The 19,495-nt window shown below is 40.3% G+C and overlaps 1 protein-coding gene and 1 long non-coding RNA gene across 18 annotated transcripts in view; one reads left to right on the top strand and one right to left on the bottom strand.

The window, feature by feature from the left end:
• The window catches only part of LOC118388446 (calcium/calmodulin-dependent protein kinase type 1-like), a 60,352-nt gene extending 46,120 nt beyond the window's left edge, over positions 1-14,232 (top strand). The window contains exons 3-12 of the mRNA XM_035777535.2: positions 1,658-1,789; positions 7,572-7,646; positions 9,732-9,870; positions 10,465-10,591; positions 10,769-10,844; positions 11,046-11,158; positions 11,696-11,774; positions 11,928-12,015; positions 12,180-12,327; positions 12,724-14,232. Of these exons, the coding sequence (XP_035633428.1) occupies positions 1,658-1,789; positions 7,572-7,646; positions 9,732-9,870; positions 10,465-10,591; positions 10,769-10,844; positions 11,046-11,158; positions 11,696-11,774; positions 11,928-12,015; positions 12,180-12,327; positions 12,724-12,827 (1,081 nt within the window). The 3' untranslated portion in view covers positions 12,828-14,232. The remainder of the gene's footprint in view (positions 1-1,657; positions 1,790-7,571; positions 7,647-9,731; positions 9,871-10,464; positions 10,592-10,768; positions 10,845-11,045; positions 11,159-11,695; positions 11,775-11,927; positions 12,016-12,179; positions 12,328-12,723) is intronic.
• Positions 7,656-9,723, bottom strand: LOC127932179 (uncharacterized). Of its 17 annotated transcripts, XR_008144446.1 has the most exons (4): positions 9,330-9,723; positions 9,130-9,271; positions 8,732-9,042; positions 7,656-8,598 (listed from the first exon to the last, which is right to left on the bottom strand). It is a non-coding gene; the product is annotated as an uncharacterized LOC127932179 (long non-coding RNA). The 17 variants fall into 17 exon arrangements; XR_008144438.1 differs by having other exon boundaries at positions 8,732-9,014; positions 9,072-9,723; XR_008144445.1 differs by having other exon boundaries at positions 8,732-9,071; positions 9,130-9,723.
• Positions 14,233-19,495: the final 5,263 nt, after the last annotated feature.

Here is a 19,495-nt window from a genome sequence, read left to right as displayed (position 1 = left end):
AGGTCATGTAACTGTTTGTTGTGTGGACTTCACCAAACAGATGTTGCTCTCCAGTTTTGTGATGAAACAAAGGTGCGGTTGAATTTATTCTGCCACTGTCTTCTTATTGTCTCGGCCTTAGGCCTATATATGACGGTGGCAAGGGATATGAACTAACAGGTTATAGAGCAAACAACGCAATTATCACAACACATAGGTTGTAATCTGGCTTTCTTTTCTGGCTTGGCTTCTTTCAGTGATTTTACCCAGACACCGATACTGGTGGCCAGTCCCCTTGGGTCGTAGCTGGGTTGAGACAAGAAACATTTCTATTTAGTGAGTCACAAGAATACTAAAACGTTCCATTTCCACAGTGAATTAGATGAGATAATATGTTTACACTTTGTCTTAGCAAGAGCAGGAAGAACACTCAACAACAATAACCATATACCAAATTCAAGACTTTGCACAACATTGAGGAATTACCATTGAAAACCCGGTTTCGTCAAATTGACAATTTCTAGAAGATTTGTCTCTTTTGTTTTCCTGCTTGTTGTTGGTGTGAAATAACCCGGTGAGCACAATCATTCCCATTGTGGTTTAAGGTCAGTGATTGGCTTGACTCCTGAATGTTAAGCGTTTGATGCTGTTTTTCAGGGTTATAAATAGCATCCAAACGTTTTTTCTTTCTTTCTGTCCTTTCAAATGAATGAACCAGTCCCGAGGGTCAAAACACGAATCAAACACATCCTTTGTTGTCGTTACGTGTAACACCTGTGCCCATGTGTACCAAACACACAAACAATAACACGTGTTGTCCAACAGCCATTATGTCCTACTTTAATTCCAGGAAGTTAGAATCAGATGGAGCAGGTTGACCACAATAACTCCTCAGTTCCATCTCCGGTGTGCCTGAGAGCATGCGTCATCATTATCCAAAGCCAAACATATGGCTGGCCTTTGGGATTTGATCACCTGTATTGGAAAAGTCAAATTTCATGTCATTTTAGTCAAATATTTTTATTCTCTGACTGTGTATTTCACCTACGGCTTGGCCATTAGTGAAGAAGAGGCTTCCACCATTTTGTTACGCAGTGTCTTCTCTGAGACCCTGGCATGGTGCCATCGTGCCATGCCTTGTCTTACTGTAGATTATGTTTGTATAAAACCTGCCCTCTGGGGCTTAAGGCTCAGCAATGTCCATGTCCTGCACACAGCTACCAGCAACCTAGAAAGAGATAAGACTGAGTGAAGCTGGGGAGTGTTACCACTGCATAACACACACATATGTACATAAACAACACACATGCACACATACGTCCTCAGACATGTACGCAAGTTACAACACTTGAGGAAATAAGCCAACCCATATGCTCCCAGTCCAAAGTCCAGTTTCCTCAGTATTCTTTTAGAGGATAAACAAATAAAAGTGAAATTTGTTTGATGTAGGCCACTTCATAAAATCTAGAATGTTCCAAAATTAAGTGAGCTACCCCGGTAGAGTTGCTTCTGGTTCATAAACTTTAATAAGGAGTTTTTCCTTGCCATTGTTACAGTACCTATGCTTGCTCTTTTGGAGTGTTTGTCCTGGGTTACTAATAAAAACGATTGTAGATGAAAATACATGTGATTGGCAGTCTGTGTTGTCTTTGGCTGACTTGTCTTGTTTTTGTTTCAGGGGGGCTTTCTCTGAGGTGGTCCTAGCAGAAGAGAAAAGGACCCAGAAACTGGTGGCCATCAAATGCATCCCTAAGAAAGCCCTGGAGGGCAAAGAGAACAGCATTGAGAACGAGATTGCTGTCCTACACAAGTGAGTGACACGCACACACACACCCACATGTTGCTCATCAATTTTAGGGGAGGAGGAGATTTAACTCTGAGTCAGATAGTGACTACAATTGCGGTAATGACAGTCTGGTTAAAATACCTCACTTTAAAACAGGGGAATTACGTACCAAGCCGGAAACAACGGAACTAGAGGGGCCTAAGCTATTTATAGTGCTCTTGTTGCCTGGGTTACAGGAGACACATAGGCCTAGTGAATATACAGGGATCCTTCAAGAGGTGAGGATTGGGGTTCGATAGGGAGAGAGTGAGACATAAAGAGAGAAAGACAGAAAGAGAAAGAAAGAGACATACATAGACCATAGATTAAACTACTAAAAGTAAAAATAAGCCAACATTTCTTTGAGTACTGTTAGAGGATGTTACTACTGCCCCCAGGACAGAGCTGCTTAGTCACCGAAAGTGTCATCAGATAGCAAGGAGGTAGTTAGAAGACAACATCAGTGATCAAGATTGTGGATGTAGTTAACATCATTGTAGAAGTCAGTGGGTAACTATCAGTGTGAAGGGTTGTGGATACAGTTATCTGTTGAGAGAGAGAGTAAACCCTTTATAGAGGGGCTGTGCCACTAATCTTCCTTACTGTATTGTACTGAGAGAGAGATCATAGCGTTCACCTGGTCAGTCTGTCATGGAAAGAGCAGGTGTTCATAATGTTTTGTGAAAATGATTATAATGCCCTTTTAGTGTAAGAGCTGTAGCCTAATATAGTGTACTGTACTGTATCCCCCAGAGTACTGCATGAAACCATTAGTCAGCCCCTGTATGGAGCAATTCATTACCTCCGCTCACTCTCTCCACTCAATAAAACATACTTTACTGAGACCATAATGAAATCAAAGGGCTTTTATAATCTCCCTCTTGTCTCAGTTGGATCACTGCCAATGACAAAGTGTTGTGTTTTCCCCCAGACAACAGTGTTTCAGAAAGGGCATAGTTACACACGTGATACTAGATTAATACTGCGGTGCGGTTTCATGTTTGATCTGTCCTCTCTCTGAGCCTCGTCAGTGTGACAAGTGTCTGTCATCAATGAGGTGCTGTTCGTTTCTCTGATTGTCTGGCTATCTGTTGGTCAGTCTCAATACGACTCCTATACACTGAGTGTACAAAGCATTAGGAATTTTTATTTATTTTTTATTTCACCTTTATTTAACCAGGTAGGCTAGTTGAGAACAAGTTCTCATTTGCAACTGCGACCTGGCCAAGATAAAGCATAGCAGTGTGAACAGAAAACACAGAGTTACACATGGAGTAAACAATTAACAAGTCAATAACACAGTAGAAAAAAAAGGGGAGTCTATATACAATGTGTGCAAAAGGCATGAGGAGGTAGGCGAATAATTACAATATTGCAGATTAACACTGGAGTGATAAATGATCAGATGAGCATGTACAGGTAGAGATATTGGTGTGCAAAAGAGCAGAAAAGTAAATAAATAAAAACTGTGGGGATGAGGTAGGTGAAAATGGGTGTGCTATTTACCAATAGATTATGTACAGCTGTACATAATCAGTGTAGATGAAGGGGAGGAGGCATGTTAAAGAAAGATTTTTAAGCCTTGAGACATGGATCGTGTATGTGCTTCATTCAAAGGGTGAATGGGCAAGACAAAATATTTAAGTGCCTTTGAACAGGATATGATAGTGCGTACCAGATTCACCGGTTTGTGTCAAGAACTGCTACGCTGCTGGGTTTATTACACTCCCTTGTGTGTCAAAAATGGTCCACCACCCAAAGTACATCCAGCCAACTTGACATAATTGTGGGAATCATTGGAGTCAACATGGGCCAGTAGTTACCCGTCTGCTTAAATTCCATGGGAAGAATGACTAATGTTGGCTCTCCCTGTAAGTGCTAGTTGCTGCTATACTGAAGACTTAGGCCATTTTTTTCATTTAACCTTTATTTAACGAGGCAGGTCAGTTAAGAACAAATTCCTATTTACAATGACGTCCTACCCCGGCCAAACCGGGAAGATGCTGGGCCAATTGTGCGCCGCCCTATGGGCCAGATGTGATGCATTCTGGATTCGAACCAGGGACTGCAGTGACGCTTCTTGCACTGAGATGCAGTGCCTTCACGTAATATCATTCTTTATGGGCAGGTCTTCTCAAAATGTAGTGACACAGATGGATGAATTATCGGTAGTTTAAGGGGAAAGCAATGTATTCTACCTGTGCTGTGCCATGCTACTTTGGTGTAGAGAGACCTAGAGATAGAGTAGGAGCTACTCTTGCAGTCATAGGAGGACTCAGCCTTGTATCAGAGCATTGTTAGCTTTCTACCCCATGAATGGTTCTGCACTCCTGCAGAGCTAATACCAAAGATAGAAAAATGTCAGTGAAGAAGATGTTTGAGTGTTCTGTAAGGTGAGGAGTGTCTAAGAGAGATTGAGAGATTGTGTGTGTTTGTAGGCAAGAATGGGGCTGATGGTAGAAAACCGCCTCCAGAGCAGTGAATCACCAGTGTTCTGTCACCACGCCAACGACTCTCAGGGCCGACAGAATACACTGCTCAACCAATTAGAGAGCTGTGTGCCACCACACAGTCTGACCACTCATGATAAAACTCTACCTCCAGATAACTAATATTACCTTTTTAATATATATATTTTTATTTTTATTATAGTGCGCCCTATGAAGTTAATTTATATACAAAAATGATCTAAATGATCTGAGAGAAAATTGAAATGCTATTTTTAACAATCACACTGTGTCAAGAAAAAGACTGTTCTGTATTTCTCATGGTAACGTAGACTGAGTATAAAAATATTAGGAACAGCTTCCTAATATTGAGTTGCACCACCCACTTTTGCCCTCAGAACAGCCTCAATTCGTTGGGGCATGGACTCTACAAGGTGTCGAAAGCGTTTCACAGGGATCCTGGTCCATGTCGATTCCAATTCATCCCACAGTTTTGTCAAGTTGGTTGGATGTCCTTTGGGTGGTGGACCTAGGCCTGTTGTGGTGACCCTATTACCGCCACACCTGCAGTCACGAGTCATGAAGGCAGTCAAATTCCCCGTGACCGTTTAGTCATGGTAATTAGGCTTCTCCAACCTCTGATGTTGCTGCTGGTCATTAGTAGCCTACCAAACTTGCTAACTGCCTGGTACTCAGCACTCTATTGCCCCTCTAATCACTCTGACATAAATGCAAATGTTATCGAAAATCTAATCAAATACTTCATGAGAGCCCATGAGCTCATGTTGGGCAACATTTCTATAGGCTATGCAATTGCGTGAGTCATGGCCTCTAAAAAAAAAGGAGGTTCCCATCAGCTTTCTATAGACTAGGCCAACTATTTTTACTTCTCAACTTTCCTAATATATAATAATAATAATAATAATATATGCCATTTAGCTGACGCTTTTATCCAAAGCGACTTACAGTCATGTGTGCATACATTCTACGTATGGGTGGTCCCGGGAATCGAACCCACTACCCTGGCGTTACAAGCGCCATGCTCTACCAACTGAGCCACAGAAGGACATTAAGCACATTGTTTACCTTTACAACAGGACTATCTGGCTGGCATGAAAATGAACCACAGGAAAGAATCCTCCATTCGCTATTTAAGTGCATAGATGACATGTATTTTTTCCCAGTGCCCCCTTTTCGAGACAGCTCCATGATAATGGTACATTCTAAATCAAAACAAATTTCACACATGTATTATTTAGTATATGTAAAGAAAATATTAAATCAATAATAGTCTGATGGGTGTCAATATTATCCTAGCACTTGTGAATTATATATTGTCACTTGTGAATGATGCCCAGCATAAGAAACGTTAATTTTTTTTGGCGACTTTTTCGAATCATAGTTACACATCTCATGCAGCCTAACCCACAGGCCTATGTGTTTTTATATGGTTTGCATCACAACTGAAGTGGCCAAATAACTTCTTGAAATGAAGCACATTAATACGCTTTACAAGGAGTTTAGAGCCTACCTGGCATACATAAGCAGCACGTGAGGTTCAAGTTTGGGGAAGATCAAAAGTGACTGCAAAATCACATTCGCAGTCACTTTTGAAAGTGGTGTTTTCCCGTTAATGGCACATTTGCGCTTATAGCCTACTGCCATGCGCGCATTGCAGCGCTTCTAATGTGGAGAAATGGCCTAATAGTTTATCAACATTTTAAGCTAAACATTTTGATCTATTGCGTCAGCCACATTGCGTATAAAAATATTTTTTTGATGCTAGTGGTTGTATTGATTTGAGATCTATTGCACCCCACAACTGTCCCAGACTATGTTTGGAATATTTATTTCTTGCACAGAATAGAATAGGTCAACTTTTGTACTATGAGTGATAGTAGATTGCTGTTCGTTAGGCCTATTCATCTGGTTGGCTGATGAAAAGTAAATGTGGACAGTTCTTCCAATATCTTCAATATGCACCTAGGAATTGGATAAGGACACTCGCTGTTGCATCCCTGATGTGTCTGTCTTCACTTGTAGCCTGTGAGAAAGACCTGATCACGTGATGAAGAGCCATGTGAGTGAGAGGCGCGTCAGATTGCGCCGCAATCAGGAAGAAGGGAACAATGCTGCACTCCAGACCGCAAAAGGCATGGATTTTTAGGGTGCATTACGGCCACAAAGGGGATACTGCTGTGAAATTTGAGGCATTATCAAGTGCTTGCTAAATTGTGATTGAGAGACTATTGAAGTGTGCACAGCCTGCAAAAAAATAAAGCAGAGCTCATGCGTACCTTTCAAGCAACTTTTTTCAAATCATCATTTGTCTCATCATGCAGTCTCATCATGCAGCCTTACAATGTATAAAAAATCAAAACATATAGCCCAATGTTTGTACAACAACTAAAGTTACTTTAAAACTCTAAATTAAGTATATAGGACTACCTACTTACTTGTTAACCGCTCAACACAGAATAGTCGCATGTGCGCACTCCCTCAAATCGTTTGGAGAAAATATTTATATTTTATTCAGCTTTGTTCAATTGTATTCTTCATACTCTAAAATAATGTGACGGAATTCAAAGCAAATCTTGTCTCCTAAATCGACTAGTGTAGCCCACAGCCATTTGGCATAGCCACATCAGGACCTAACATAAGGACAACTCAGAGTATGCTGTTCTTTTCTTCTGAAATAGACTACATTTTCTTCATATCATGCTTCTTTAGACCTGTCTAAATTAAATAATGGATTTATTGTGATGGTGTAGGCTATATTATATGGATTTATTAGACTTTTTAAAATGTAGATGTTCCCAAGGTCTGCATCAGTGGCTTGTATGCTATGTGTGAATGCCAGGAGATGCTAAATGTGTTTATGTTAATTAATGCTCAATTACCATGAGACCGACAGTTATTTGCTTGACAATCACCGGCTGACAAAATTTTGTGACCGCCACAACCCTAGGTGGACCATTCTTGAGATGCACAGGAAACTATTGAGCATGAAAAACCCAGCAGCATTTAAATTCTTGACACAAACAAGTACCTACTACTATACCCCATTCAAATGCACTTAAATCTTTTGTCTTGCCCATTCACCCTCTGAATGGCACATGTACACAATCCATGTCTCAAGGCTTAAAAATCATTATTTAACCTGTCTCCTCCCCTTCATCTACACTGATTTGAAGTGACATCAATAAGGGATCATAGCTTTCACCTGGATTCACCTGGTCAGTCTAGGTCATGGTAAGAGCAGATGTTCATAATGTTTTGTGTTTGTAACTATGACTCTAAAGTTCTCTCCCTCTCTTTAGGTTAAAACATGCCAACATTGTTTCCCTGGAGGACATCTTTGAGAGTAAAACCCACCTCTACTTGATTATGCAGCTGTGAGTGACCATCCTGCTGTCTTTATTTTGTCCTTCTTTCTGCTATCTCTCTCTGTTCTCCAATTCTACCCACGTCAACACTTTCTGTCCCTAAATCGACTCACTCTCTGCAGCCTTCAGTTTAAAAACTTTCAGGATTATGCCTCTGCAATGTGTGTTTGCGTGTGTGTTTCAGGCTCCCTGCCTGTGCTCTCTCCCACGCACAGTGTCATTCTCCATTAATTACTCTCTGAGCTCAGGGGCCTTTCTGTTCACTGATCTCAAGAGAAACCCCCCTCCCACACACATACAGACATACACTCGCAGCATCGGGAATATGCCCTCACACAGTAACTGTGCTCTCTCCCACCCATCTCACTTCCTGAAATATCAGAAGGTGTGGAGCAAGTTAGAGACAGAGAGAAAGGAGGAGAGAGAGTTTTTTTGCTGTAGAAAACAGTGGGTGGTGTGATGACAGAGGGATGTTGTGTTCACTTTAGCAACACTGCCGTAAGGGCAGTCAGATTTAACCAAAGAACAGTTGTGGGTTTGCACACATAAAAATCCCCTCTCTCTAACTCTTTCTCTCACTCTTCCTCTTTTTCTCTCCCCCTTTCTTTGGGAGGCAGCTTGTCAAGGCTTTAGCTTGTTGTTAGTGCTGAATCATAGAGAGCAGTGGTGGGTACATCTAGGAAGAAGTGATGCCTCCACCTAGTGGTGATGGTTGGAGATAGATAAGGTTGAAGACAGATAAAGCAGGTTTAAATTAGACAACATATAATCAAATCAAATTGTATTGGTCACATACACATAGTAAGCAGATGTTATTGCGAGAGTTTCGAAATGCTTATGTTTCTAGATCCGACAGTGCAGCAGTGTCTAAGAGGTAATATCTAACAAATAACACAACAAAACCTAATATCTAACAAATAACACAACAAAACCTAATATCTAACAAATAACACAACAAAACCTAATATCTAACAATTACACAACAAAACCTAATATCTAACAAATCACACAACAAAACCTAATATCTAACAAATCACACAACAAAACCTAATATCTAACAATTCCAAACAAAACCTAATAATAATACAAAAAACCTAATATCTAACAAATAACACAACAAAACCTAATATCTAACAATTCCACAACAAAACCTAATATCTAACAAATAACACAACAAAACCTAATATCTAACAAATAACACAACAAAACCTAATATCTAACAATTCCACAACAAAACCTAATATCTAACAATTCCACAACAAAACCTAATATCTAACAATTCCACAACAAAACCTAATATCTAACAATTCCACAACAAAACCTAATATCTAACAATTCCACAACAAAACCTAATATCTAACAATTCCACAACAAAACCTAATATCTAACAATTCCACAACAAAACCTAATATCTAACAAATAACACAACAAAACCTAATATCTAACAAATAACACAACAAAACCTAATATCTAACAAATTCCACAACAAAACCTAATATCTAACAATTCCACAACAAAACCTAATATCTAACAATTCCACAACAAAACCTAATATCTAACAATTCCACAACAAAACCTAATATCTAACAAATAACACAACAAAACCTAATATCTAACAAATTACACAACAAAACCTAATATCTAACAAATTACACAACAAAACCTAATATTTAACAAATTACACAACAAAACCTAATATTTAACGAATTCCACAACGAAACGTAATACACACAATCTAGTAAAGGGATGGGATAAGAATATATAGGTATATAATATATGGATGAGCAGTGACCGAGCTGCTAAGATCCAATAGATCATAAAGAATAGATAGTGAAGGATACAGTATACATTATATACATATGAGATGAGTAATGCGAGATATGTAAACATTCTTGAAGTTGCATTATTAAAGTGACTAGTGTTCCATTTATTAAAGTGGCCAATGATATCAAGTCTGTAGGTAGGCAGCCGCCTCCCTGTAGCAGTTAGACGGCAATAAATAGCAGTTTGTTGGCCGTATGTAGCAGTTAGATGGCCATATGTAGCAGTTAGATGGCCATATGTATATCAAAATCGTTCCTCTTCTCTATCCAGGGTGTCTGGTGGGGAGCTGTTTGATAGGATTGTGGAGAAGGGATTTTACACAGAGAAAGATGCCAGCAAGCTCATTCAGCAGATCCTGGATGCTGTCAAATACCTCCATGACATGGGCATCGTACACCGCGACCTGAAGGTGAGCCTGAGTCAAGGGTCAGGTGGTGAGGACGATATTTAGGTAGGCATTTAGGGGCTCCAGAGTGGCGCAGTGGTCTAAGGCACTGCATCTCAGTGCTAGAGGCATCACTACAGACCCAGGTTTGATTCCAGGCTGTATCACAACTGGCCGTGATTGGGAGTAAGGGAAGGATAAAGGGCATGAAAGACGAGATTTCAGAGTCTTTAACAATGGAGTCCTTTACCTTCTTGTTTCTGTCCAATGACTGAATAGTCACAAGACTGGATGAGTGATAGGTATCCCCACTATGAAAACGGCAATGTTGAATTTTCACCATTTTACCTTTTAGTAATTAGTATATTACTAATTACGAGAGGTTAAAGGATGACCTTGTAGTATAGAAAATGTTTGTTTCCTATGCTAGTGTTTTGCCCCAAGCATTCTGCAGTGCCTGCAAATTAGATGAATTAACTATAATTTGTTTACAGGCAGTTCAGCAGAGTGTAAACTGATTTATCATTAGTTTGGATAACTAATTATTTCCCCAGTGTGTGCATGTGTTTGTTAAATGTTTGTGACAATAAAGTTGATTGATTTCTCTGTCTTTCCCAGCCGGAGAACCTTCTGTACGACAGTATGGAGGAGGACTCTAAGATCATGATCAGTGACTTTGGCCTGTCCAAGATCGAGGGATCTGGAAGTGTCATGTCCACAGCCTGCGGAACACCAGGATACGTGGGTAAGGAGGACTGGCACTGATCAGTGCATGCCTGTGTGTGTGTGTGTCTTTATCTATGTGTCAAGAGCATGTGTTTTGTATGATTTTAGTCTGTTTGAGAGCAAGCACACACACAGTGATCATGTCAGACTACATGTGTAATGATGCTGATGAAAACACTGCTCTGATGTCTTGCAGCCCCTGAAGTGTTGGCCCAGAAACCCTACAGCAAGGCGGTGGACTGCTGGTCTATCGGGGTCATCGCCTACATCCTGTGAGTTATGGACTGACTCTTTAACTTTAGTCTTTCTCCTACCAGTCTTAAAACATAATTTCTGTGTTACATTTCTTTCCACTACATTGTTTTCAACAATCAACTCAATGACAACTCCGTGGATGAATTTTGAAGTATGAAAGCACTACAACAGGTCTCCAAACTCTCCTGTGATGCCTTTACTCTCTTATTCTGACACAGTTTGTGTGGATACCCTCCGTTCTATGATGAGAATGACGCCAAGCTCTTTGAGCAGATCCTGAAGGCTGACTATGAGTTTGACTCTCCATACTGGGACGATATCTCTGACTCAGGTACAGTAATCCTCTCCTTTTTCTGCTCCCTGGAGAGAGAAACAAAACCTGGACACTACAGCATAGTGCAATACAGTATGTATAACATTATGTTGTCATTATTAGTTCCCCTTGTCAGCAGTTTCATATTAATGTAAATTACTCCCTAGCTCTAGGGTTTGTTATGCTTTGAGTGTCTGCCAAGCTGTCAGTGTGTATGGGATTAACCATAAGACACTCACTGGCCATAGAACGATCACTGAGGCCCTGTGAGATCACAATTTCTTAGTCCTGTAGGGAGTTTCTGAAGTCAGGTCAAAGGCATGTGGACAGTTTTTCTTTTTACTGTCAGTCTGGACAGTGTTTCTGATGCAGTGAAGCTTCTTGTACTATAGTAACCTGGGAGCTAGTCTATTTCTACTCTAGCTACCTTTCTTTTGTCATCTGTAAGTAGCATTATTAGTTACTGTATATCTCATGTAAATTAAGAAAAAAGGCATTGTTGTTGGGTGAAATATGTGAGTTGTAAATGTGTGTCTGTTCACGTGTTGTTTTCAGCCAAAGACTTCATAGTTCACTTGATGGAGAAGGACCCCAGGATACGCTACACATGTGACCAGGCTTTGCAGCACCCCTGGTAGTGTACACCATATTCTTCTTCACACACACACAGGCATGCACATAACACAACTTTATCATAATCTACTACATTTGTGCTTTTGTCTAGTTTTCACCTGTTCTTGTGACAACCAGCTAAACTTGTCCCCTCATGTCTTTCTCTGTTCCTCAGGATCGCTGGTGACACAGCTCTAGATAAGAACATCCATGAGTCTGTCAGTGCCCAGATCAAGAAGAACTTTGCCAAGAGCAAGTGGAGAGTGAGTTACTTTTTCTGTGCACCTGGCCAGACATTTTTGCTTTGTTTAGTATATAAGTAGAATCCTGCAGCATTTAGCTGTCTGTCATTGTCAGTACAGTTTTCTATGGCAGTTATTATGTATAACTTTTAAACATTTTGATTTGAATGTGCTCCCTCCCGCAGCAAGCGTTTAACGCCACGGCAGTGGTGCGTCACATGAGGCGTCTGCAGCTGGGCACTAGTCAGGAGGGCCCCAGCCAGACCACCCTGCCCAGCACCCTCCGAGCCCACCTACTGCTGCCCGAGGCCACAGAGACAGAGCACACCACCGGTCAGTGGGGCAAACCTCCATCACACAACACAAGTTAGGACTAAGTGTAGCAAAACATAATTGAATAACTGGAGACACGACATAACCCCCCCAAAAGGCTTAATTTAGCTGTTCTGTTTTGTTCATCCCCAGTATGTCTTGTTGCTATGTACAGTATGTTGTTAGTGAATAACCAGTCCCTTTCACAGTGTATTAGGCTCAGGCTTACGTACTTCTCAAACACAATCAGTTACACTGTCTCACTCATTAACACTTTGATATGTAAATCGTTGTCTAATGCCCAATAGGGTACTGTTTGAAATAAGCGAATAAGAGGTAGATTTATAGTGTAGATAGAAGCATCTTGAGTTTTCATATTTCTGTGTGGTGATCATCCACTCTCACTCTTTGTTCCAGAGTCTCCTTGCGAGGGATGCTGCTCCCAGAGTGCTGATGGGGGGGCTGAGCGCGACCCCCTCTCCAACTGCACCTACCGCTGCCATCCAACCAGTCTGGTCTGATCCCTGCCCAGCAATGGCTTTCCCATGTATTTACCTCTGGACACCAGCGAACTCCCCAGTCAGGCCAGGAGTACAGAGTTGTTCCAGGGCCCTGCCAACAGGGGGGGCAGGCGGGTTATGAATTCAGGTTGGGGAGGAGGGACTTGATGCCAACAAGAGGAGGTAATTTGAACGGATTGGGGGAGATGAGGAGAACAAAGAGGAGGAGAGGTGTGGTGCCCAGAGTAATCCTGGGTATTATTTTTTGAGGTGCGGGACAAACTGTTTACTCGTCCTTTTAAAATGTGTGTCTGCTTTTTACATTTCTGCATTTATGTACATGTTGTTTTCTATCTTAATTATCCTTCCCCTTTGACAACTTCTAGAAAGAGAATCCACTAATGATATCTGCATGGTCAGAAGACAGGTCCCTATTGGAAACGTGTTTTATAGCATGAAAGGTCTATTGCACAATCATGTATGGTGGTAACCATTGTGTTATAGTTCCTGTACTGCAGATACACATCTTTATGACGTTAATAAGTCTAGCCCCTCAGAATTATAATTGTATGGCTTTGTTGTATTTTATATTTGTATAAATGTAGCCTTACAATACACAGATGCATTCACCTAATTCCACTGCTGGAGAATCCATGTGGGAATACTCCATCTATTGGACTATATATTTTCTTTTTTTTCTCAGCATGTTTGTGCTTCACCACTGTAAGTTTGTGGTTGTGCTCCCCAGGCTTGTAACAGAACAAGGCTTTCTGATTTGAACTAATTCAGCACAGGGACTTCCTCTCTATGCCTTTAGGACAACGTCAAAGTTTATTTTCTGGTAGCTTTTACACATTTTAAGATACGCCTATATCTCTGTACAGTTAATGCAGCATTAGAGGCGATTTTCATTTCTATCATTGTATTGTTGTATATATTTCATTGTGGTAATTGAATCATTAAAATACAGACTTTTCTCTTCTGTCTAGATCTCTTTGCCACTTGAGAAGTGTAATACCTCATGGGAGATAGAATTACATACACAGCCATTCCTCTTAGTACTAAGAATAGGTCTCAGTTAACCCACAGTTTTTACTCCTTGATGTTTCTTAAAAGCCACACTCTTCCCTATGGGGGGAATATGATCCCGTTGATAAAGTTGCTCAAGACTTAATCCATTATAGATATTACTGTAAGACCATGTAGAATGAAATGAGGTCCAGCCTTTCCTCAACCCAAAGCAGGGTGTGAATGTTTTTAACTAAAGACACATTTGGAAGTGTAGATACTTATCTGACCATGTAGATACTACTAACGTTCCCACTTTGACTACTCTTCCATGGATCTTACCTCCATTTATATGTTGGTTGTTTTCCGAGCCAATGTATCTGTACAGAGAGAATTTGAATTAAAGAATGTAAATATACATCTCATTGTCTCACCTCATCATTTCTTCTCTCACTCATCTTAAGGTTATTTAGATCTAAAAGAGAAAGCAGGATTTTTGTATAATTTTTTTTCACACAGTTCCATGACCTTTCCATCATCTTCATACATTTACTGTACACAGCACTAGTTGACAATAGAACAGATATGCCATATTATACTCGCACTTTGATTAATGAACACATACTCACTTGATTTAATTATCTGATGAGAAGGGCACAATGTGTTTCCATCACCAGGACAGTCCAGTCCAGTGGGTTGTAGCTCCTACTGTAAGTACATTTTAGGGCTTTCTAACTTTAATTCCAATAGCCAAGTGAACAAGACTTGGAAGTGAGGCAACGCGAGACTAGAGGGGAGAGGGACGTGATCCTATCCTCTCTGTCTCAGAAGAGGCTAGTGGGAGGAGCTATAGGAGGACGGGCTCATTGTACTGGCTAGAATGGAAAAAATGGAATGGTATGAAACATGGAAACACGTTTGACTTCAATCCATTCATTTCATTCCGGCCCTTACAATGAGCCCGTCCTCCTATAGCTCCTCCCACCAGCCTCCTATGTGTCCTTACTCCCTCTAGTCCCATGCACAGGCATTGACTCTACAGACCTTCTTGCCATAGCCTGCATTGCATTTAAAGCTAATTGATTGACATATTTGCCTTGGCGTTTCCTGTTTCAGTGACTATTGTGTACTGTGCTGGTCTAAATGCTGATCATTGACTGTGCTGTTCCCCTTATTGATATTGAGCTGTGATTGATTGTTTCTTACAGTCAAAATATAGACCTTTTGATTCAGTGTTTCTGTCAATGTTGTGTACACTGCAGTCTACTCTACACAATTCCCCATCGGTTATCTTTCAAAGAGCCATTCATTAAACTGAGAGTAGAACGATTTTCATAACCAAGGAATGACTTCAAATAAAATTAGCACGGTGTTAGCAACTTATCACTAAAAAGGAGGCAACATTTGGTTTCCTGAGCTGAGATTATCATTGAGATAGACTAGATGTTGAGATCTTCCAGATAAAGTGGAGGTGAACCAGGACAGGGACTAATGACTGTGTCTCTTTCTGCTCAGTGATGTTATTATATAGCGTGTGAGAATTAAGAGGCTAACTCTTCTCCAACCCTGGCTTTCCCCTTGAATGAGTATTTTGATTATATTGTACATTTTTGTTTACTTTGTTAAACTAAAGTAATAGTGAGTGGCATTTGTTAAAGACATTTAACATGATTAAGTGTAGCCTGTCCAGTGATTGCATGGTGTGATTCAAAATGTGAGGGAGAGGATAAAACATGTATTGTATAAACACAGCAGTAATTGTAAGCTACACACATAAAATAGCCACCTTTATTCTGTAATCTTCATACCAACAGTTTTATTTTAGTTAAATTATATTCACCAAATCGGACAGTTGACATGTGGACGGGGACAAGGGCAGTGCAAGTTGTCATATCTGTTCAAGTCTGAGTAACAGTAACAATTGATGATTGGCTTTATCTTCTATTTGAAATCCACACATCTGTTTGCATAGTGAAGTAGTTTGTGATGCAGTGAAAATTTCCCTAGAGTGTGTGAGCGAGCGCTAGTGGAGGATTCTATCTACAAATGACAAGAAGACATTCTATCCTTACCTAAAGTGGAAAACATTCTGTATGCAAAATGTATGAGAAGGGCTTACACTGTATCTGAAAAGCTGATGATTGTTTAATAGCTGATGGTTATTTAATGAGCTTACAGTGCCTTGCAAAAGTATTCACCCCCTTGGTGTTTTTCCTAGTTTGCTGCATTACAACATGTAATTTAAATTGATTTAATTTGGATATCATGTAAAGGACATGCACAAAATACTACAAATTGGTGAAGTGAAATGAAAAAAAAACTTGTTTCAAAAAAACATATGGAAGAAGATACTCTATTTTTTATATATATATATACACTCTGGTCAGATGAGACTAAAATTTTGCTTTTTGGCCATCAAGGAAAATGTCTGGTGCAAACCCAACACCTCTCATCACCCCTAGAACACCATCCCCACAGTGAAGCAGGGTGGTGGCAGCATCATGCTGTGGGGATGAAACTGGTCAGAATTGAAGGAATGATGGATGGCGCTAAATACATGGCAATTCTTGAGGGAAACCTGTTTCAGTCTTCCAAAGATTTGAGACTGGGACGGAGGGTCACCTTCCAGCAGGACAATGACCCTAAGCATACTGCTAAAGCAACACTCGAGTGGTTTAAGGGGAAACATTTAAAGTCTTGGAATGGCCTAGTCAAAGCCCAAACCTCAATCCAATTGAGAATCTGTGGTATGACTTAAAGATTGCTGTACACCAGCAGAACCCATCCAATTTGAAGGAGCTGGAGCAGTTTTGACTTGAAGAATGGGCAAAAATCGCAGTGGCTAGATGTGCCAAGCTTATAGAGACATACCTCAAGAAAATTGCAGCTGTAATTGCTGCGAAAGGTGGCTCTACAAAGTATTGAATTTGTTTCACAGGAAAAATATTTTGCATCTTCAAAGTGGTAGGCATATTGTGTAAATCAAATGATACAAACCCCCAAAAATCCATTTTCATTCCAGGTTGTAAGGTAAAAATATAGGAAAAATGCCAAGGGGGGTGAATACTTCCACAAGCTGCTGTACACATTGACATTTGCTTACTCCAATTTAACAATCTGAACTAATCCTTTGATAAGAAAAGTACGGTAAGTTGTATTATCTGTTCTTTACATTTTTTTCAAAGTAAATAGTATAAATTAATATTTGTATGCATATACAGTTGAAGTCGGAAGTTTACATACACTTAGGTTGGAGTCATTAAAACTAGTTTTTCAACCACTCCACAAATTTCCTGTTAACAAACTAGAGTTTTGGCAAGTTGGTTAGGACATCTACTTTGTGCATGACACAAGTAATTTTTCCAACAATTGTTTACAGACAGATTATTTCACTTATCATTCACTGTATCACAATTCCAGTGGGTCAGAAGTTTACATACACTAAGTTGCCTGTGCCTTTAAACAGCTTGGAACATTCCAGAAAATGATGTCATGGCTTTAGAAGCTTCTGATAGGCTAATTGACATAATTTGAGTCAATTGGAGGTGTACCTGTGGATTTATTTCAAGGCCTACCTTCAAACCCAGTGCCTCTTCGCTTGACATCTTGGGAAACTCTAAATAAATCAGCCAGGACCTCAGAAAAAAATGTACATCTCCACAAGTCTGGTTCATCCTTGGGAGTAATTTTCAAATGCCTGAAGGTACCACATTCATCTGTACAAACAATAGTACGCAGTACCGCTCAGGAAGGAGACGGAAGATGTCTCCTAGAGTTGAACGTACTTTGGTGCGAAAAGGGCAAATCAATCCCAGAACAACAGCCAAGGACCTTGTGAAGATGCTGGAGGAAACAGGTACAAAAGTATATTTTATCCACAGTAAAACGAGTCCTATATTGACATAAGGCCGCTCAGCAAGGAAGAAGCCACTGCTCCAAAACCGCCATAAAAAAAGCCTGACGACTGTTTGCAACTGCACATGGGGACAAAGATCGCACTTTTTCGAGAAATGTCCACTGGTCTGATGTCACAAATATAGAACTGTTTGGCCATAATGACCACCATTATGTTTGGAGGAAAAAGGGGGAGGCTTGCAAGCCGAAGAACACCATCCCAGCCGTGAAGCACGAGGGTGGCAGCATCATGTTGTAGGGGTGCATTGCTGCAGGAGGGACTGGTGCACTTCAAAAAATAAATGGCATCATGAAGAAGGAAAAGTATGTGGATATATTGAAGCAACATCTCAAGACATCAGTTAAAGCTTAGTCACAAAAGGGTCTTTCAAATGTACAATGACCCCAAGCATACTTCCAAAATTGTGGCAAAATGGCTCAAGGACAACAAAGTCAAGGTATTGGAGTGGCCATCACAAAGCTCTGGCCTCAATCCTATAGACAATTTGCGGGCAGAACTGAAAAAGTGTGTGTGAGGAAGGAGGCCTACAAACTTGTCTCAGTTACACCAGATCTTTCAGGAGTAATGGACCAAAATTCACCCAACTTACTGTGGGAAGCTTGTGGAAGGCAACCTAAAACGTTTGACCCAATTTAAACAATTTCAAGGCAAAGCTACCAAATACTAACTTCTGACCCACTGGGAATGTGATGAAAGAAATATAACTGAAATAAATAATTATCTCTACTATTATTTTGACATTTCACATTCCTAAAATAAAGTGGTGATCCTATCTGACCTAAGACAGGGAATTTTTACTAAGATTAAATGTCAGGAATTGTGAATTGTTGAAATCTATTTGGCTGAGGTGTATGTAAACTTCCGACTTCAATTGTACCTAATATTGTGTTCTGCAAAAGCTACAGTGCTAATGTATGGATGCAATGCATCGTGAGTTATTGAGTATTAACTATGGAGCATTGTTAAGTATCAAAGCCAATGATTTGTTTTTTTGAATACATTTGCAAATGGATGGTATATTCAAAATTCTCTGTCGTTGCATTATGTGTCTTATAGCCTCTTGAGCCCTTGAAGCCCAGCTTGATACTCACGCTGTGTCCTAAGTCTGATATGATGCTTTTGTTGCAGATAAACTGCACCAGGATACTGAATTTATACATGAAAACATGAAAAGTTCCACTCACTCTGGTGATGAGTAGGGGCTTAGTGGTTTGGATGTCTGGATTTCCTGCATAACCAGCCATGTAACTTTCCCTAAGATGTTAGTGGTTTATACCCCACAAACCCCAGCCTTCTGAAAGTAATCTCTCCTCCCTTTAGAAGGGATGGAGAGACTTGGTGGCTTGGATGAAAACTATAGGTAAATGTCAGCAATGTGATAAGTGTCTGCGGCCGGGCTGGGAAGCTGAATCAGAAGGAAGGAGGAAGGAAAGTGAGAGGGAGTGGGGTGTGGTAACTCTCAGCAAAATCAAATGACCATTCAACAAATCTATTCAATTTCAGATAATGTAAAGTGCTCAATGGCAACCTGGCAAAGACAAATATTGGATAGAACCAAAGAGTGGTACCCATCCATTTCTGACCCATCCACTTTCTTTGTGGTCTCACCCTAAACATCCAGCTCTGCCTTCTCTCATTCCCTCTCTGCATCTTTCCACTCTCTCCTTCATCATCCACATAGTCCCTCTCTATATTTTCAATCAGTCTAATTTTCCTGTTAATACCACATAATTCCTACCCTGTGTGTTTTCTCTTGAGTGAGACC

This window comes from Oncorhynchus keta, chromosome 10, assembly GCF_023373465.1.
Source record: "Oncorhynchus keta strain PuntledgeMale-10-30-2019 chromosome 10, Oket_V2, whole genome shotgun sequence".
Classification (NCBI taxonomy): domain Eukaryota; kingdom Metazoa; phylum Chordata; class Actinopteri; order Salmoniformes; family Salmonidae; genus Oncorhynchus; species Oncorhynchus keta.
Note: the sequence above shows the minus strand (reverse complement) of the source record. Positions and strands in the feature narration are given on the sequence as shown.